Consider the following 4,807-nt stretch of genomic DNA (forward strand, 5'->3'; position numbering starts at 1 on the left):
AAAAGACTCATTTAGAGTCACAAAAACATAAAAATGCATTATTTAATGAAGAAGGTATTCAAGAAATCGAGACTGCATATGAATCAAGATTAAAAACTTATTCATTGAAAAATGTAAAAAACTTTATATTACCTGTAGAATTTTTAGAAGATTTAAGAAATGTAATCATTACAAAGATAAAAGAATTTTTAAATAAAATGGGATTAAAAGTGAATTTTAAATTGTTTTTGTACATATAAAAGAGAGAATCAATATCAAGAATTTTCATTCAAAACTCAAAATAAAGTGCTATTAAAATCATCTGATTTAAATACATTTTATGATGAAACTATTGATAAATTATTAATGGAAATGGATGATTTTCAAGCAAGAGGATCAGGATGGGTCCTAAGTAAAATTAATAATTTAGAGCTCAGAATTAATAAATATAATCCACTTAGAGGCTCATCCTATATTGAATTACCAGATAAAATTAAGAACAAAAAAGCAATAATAAATGTAAAGAATGAAGATAATATATGTTTCATGTGGTCAATTTTATCTGCTATACATCCAGTAGATAAAGATCCACAAAGAGTTTTAAAATATAGAGAATTTAAAAATGAACTAAATTTTAAAGGAATAGAATTTCCAGTTGCATTAACGGATATAACTAAATTTGAAAAATTGAATAATATATCCGTAAATGTTTATGGATATGAGCAATCAATTGTAACATTAAGAATTACAGATAATAAAAGAGAAAAACATGTAAATTTATTTTATATTCAAGATAAAGATAACGGTCATTACTGTTGGATTAAAAATTTATCTAGACTGATTAGAAATCAAATATCAAATAATAAAAAAAGAATTTATCCATGTGAAAGATGTTTAACTTATTATTATTCAGCAGAAAAATTAAAAACTCATGAAATTGATTGCAAAGGTAAAAAAAGCTGTAAAGATTGAAATGCCTAGAAAATATGAAAGTATTTATTTTAAAAATGATCATAATTCTTTAAGAGTACCATTTGTTATATATGCAGATTTTGAATGTTTGACTAGAAAAATAGATACCTGTCAACCAGACGAATCAAAATCTTACACTCTCAAATACCAAAAACATGAACCCATGAGTTTTAGTTATCATATCAAATATGAACATGGAGAATATAAAGCACCTGTTGTATATAGAGGACCAGATGCAGTAGCTAAATTTTGTAAAAAGATGAAAAAAAGAAACAAAAGAAATTGAAAAGATTTATAAAGATATTAAACCATTAAATATGACTGCTGAAAATGAAGAGCACTTTCAAAATACAGATGAATGTCATATTTGTAATAAGCCCATTATCACTTGGGATAATTATAAAAAATATGGTGAAAATCCAGTAAATATGGAAGGTAAAAAGGTCAGAGATCATGATCATTTGACCGGTTTATATAGAGGTCCAGCTCATGAAACTTGTAATTTATGTTATCAAAATCCAAAATTTGTTCCAGTATTTATTCATAATTTAGCTGGTTACGATGCCCATCTTTTTATTAAGGGATTGGGATATGATGAAGAAGATATTGATGTTATTCCAAATACAGAAGAAAAATACATTTCGTTCAGTAAAAAAGTTGGAAATTTAAAACTAAGATTTATAGATTCATTCAAATTAAGTCATTAAATGTCCAGTAGTATTGAATCATTGTCTAAAAAATTTAAAGAAAGAGCAATATAGAGAGACTGCTAAATATATTCCAAAACATTTATTAAATTTAGTAATTAGAAAAGGTGTTTATCCTTATGATTATATGGATACATGGGAAAAATGTAATGAAACACAATTGCCTTCCAAAGAAGAATTTTATAGCAAATTGAATGAAAGTAATATATCTGATGAAGATTATAAACACGTCCAAAATGTTTGGAAGGCTTTCAAGATTAGAGATATGGGTGATTATTCAGATTTATATGTTAAAACAGATGTATTAATTTTAACGGATATAATTGAAAATTTTAGAGACGTATGCCTCAAAACATATAAATTAGATCCCTGTTGGTACTATACAGCACCAGGGCTAGCTTGGGACGCTATGCTCAAGATAACTGAGGTAAATTTAGATTTATTAACTGATTATGATATGATTTTAATGCTTGAAAAAGGAACCAGAGGTGGTATATCTCAATGTTGTAACCGTTACGCCAAAGCAAATAATAAGTATATGAAGGATTATAATAAAGATAAAGAATCAAATTATTTAATGTATCTAGATGCCAATAATTTATACGGATGGGCAATGAGTCAGTACTTGCCCTATGGTGATTTCAAATGGTCACAAATCAATATAGACGTGACTCAAATTCCAGATGATTCAGATACTGGATATATATTGGAAGTGGGATTTGAAATATTCAAAGAAATTACATAAAAAAGCATTCAGATTTACCGTTAGCACCAGAAAATAGAATTCCAGATGGATCCAGTCAATCAAAGCTTTTGACCACGTTACATGATAAAAAGAATTATGTGATTCATTATCGAAATCTGAAACAATGTTTGGAAATGGGATTGAAACTAAAAAAGATACATAGAGTTTTAGAGTTTTAAACAGTCCCCTTGGTTAAAGAAATATATAGATTTGAATACGGATATGAGAACTATTGCTACCAATGATTTTTGAGAAAGATTTCTATAAGCTTATGAACAATTCTGTATTTGGCAAGACAATGGAAAAATATAAGGAAAAGAGTTGATATAAAATTATGTTGCAATGCTAAAAAAGCTGAAAAATTAATATCAAAACCAAACTTTAAAGATAGGACTATATTTGCTGAAAACTTGACTGCAATTCATATGAATAAAACCAAAGTATATTTTAACAAACCAATTTATGTTGGCATGAGTATTTTAGATTTATCTAAACAATTGATGTTTGATTTTCATTATAAAGTTATGAAACCAAAATATGATAAGAATTTAAAACTATTGTATCAAGATACTGATTCATATATTTATGAAATCAAGACTGATGATTTTTACAGCGACATGAAAGATATGATTGATCATTTTGATACATCAGATTACAAAGAAAATAATGAATATGGCATACCTAGAGTAAATAAAAAGGTACTCGGTAAAATGAAAGACGAAAATAATGGTAAGATAATGACAGAATTTGTGGGATTAAGAGCTAAAATGTATGCTTTAAAAGTAGAAGATAAAGTGATTAAAAAGTCAAAAGGTGTAAAGAAAATTGTGGTAAAGAACAGAATTTCATTTGAAGATTATAAAGACTGCTTGTTTAACAAGGTAAAGAAATATAGAGCAATGAATCTGATTCGAAGCCACAAACATGAAATATATTCAGTTCAAGTAAACAAAATAGCTCTGTCACCTGATGATGATAAGAGGCATATACTAGAAGATGGAATAAATACTCTAGCTCTAGGACACTACAAAATAACATGAATCTAAAGCCTGGAACGTTTTAGATGAGTCCTTGGATTATAAAAGATATCTGCCATCAATCATTATATTTAAAAAAATGATTGTATATAAATGGAGGCTATAGGTGATCTAAAATGCTTAGAGACCACTGATAAAATTCAGGATCTTGCAAGTCTATGTGAAGATTTAATGCATCTTAACAAACAATATTGTAATTCAGAATTGGATAGATTAATATCCAAATATCTAAAAAAAATGTATAATTATATGTTTCAGGTAGACAATTATACTATTCATCAAACGGGCTTAGATTTGTTGGAAAAAAATTCCTTATCCTTATAAATCTGATTAAAATTTTAACACTAATAAATGGATATCAATTGGGACAAGGTTTCAAAAGAGGATTCTTTATCAGAAGATCTTATGCGACGGTTTTCTGAAGCATTAAACTGGTCGCTAGCCTCTCGATATCAAAAGATGTCCGAACCCTTTATACTTGAATTTAGAGATAAAGTAGACTGGATTAATATTAGTGCGTATCAAATACTTTCAGAAAAATTTATTATGGAAAATAAAGATTTAGTTGATTGGAGTATTATCTCTCGATATCAAAGGTTATCGGAAAGATTTCTAACAATGTTTGCACACAAACTTGATTGGAATAAAGTATCTCAGTTTCAAATATTAAGCGATAAATTTCTTGTGGATAATGTTGGAAAACTAAATATGGCTTTGGTCTCTAGATATCAAAAAATATCAGAACATACTATCGAAAAACTTGATGATGTTGTGGATTGGAACAACATTTTTAAATATCAGAATTTATCTAAACCATTTGTTACTAAACATATTGATAAAATAGACGATTGTAATGTTATGATGAATCTAGAACTCTCTGAAGAAATTATAAATATGATATATAAACGTCAGATTTTAAAGCTGTTAGCTAAGATTTGTTCAAAGATGTAAATGGTGTTTTTCAATTTTCATTATCTTTTTAAAAGCCTCGTTTTTCAGCATTAAATTGTTGAAAAAACGAGGCTTTTTTCACGCATTTTCCCTCGTTTTTTGGACAAAAAAAATTGTTGATTTTCAAGGGTTTTATGCTGTTTTTGCATGTTTTTTTGCATTTTTGGTCCATAAATCAATGAATTTGTGTGAAAATTGATGATTTGGTCATTTCCCTAAAAGCGCGCTAGAACCCTTCTTTCTCTACTACTATGCAATTATATATTTTGATGCTTTTTTCCTATAAAATGCATTGAATTCAAATCCTATGCCCTCCTCCCACCGAAAAAACTTAGAAAATACGGACGAGCTTACATAATTCATCTAATTCTAGTTCGTTCAAAACCAAGTACCATAGTTTTTTTATGATAAATTTT

The 4,807-nt window shown here is 27.5% G+C and overlaps 1 protein-coding gene across 1 annotated transcript; it reads left to right on the top strand.

The window, feature by feature from the left end:
* Positions 1-351: 351 nt before the first annotated feature.
* Positions 352-2,403, top strand: LOC129223038 (uncharacterized). The gene is made up of 5 exons (XM_054857602.1): positions 352-928; positions 1,029-1,202; positions 1,306-1,562; positions 1,699-1,858; positions 1,940-2,403. Exons 1-5 carry the CDS (start codon positions 352-354, stop codon positions 2,401-2,403), a joined length of 1,632 nt encoding a protein of 543 aa, XP_054713577.1.
* The last annotated feature ends 2,404 nt before the right edge of the window (positions 2,404-4,807 follow it).

Source organism: Uloborus diversus, chromosome 5 (assembly GCF_026930045.1).
Source record: "Uloborus diversus isolate 005 chromosome 5, Udiv.v.3.1, whole genome shotgun sequence".
NCBI lineage: Eukaryota > Metazoa > Arthropoda > Arachnida > Araneae > Uloboridae > Uloborus > Uloborus diversus.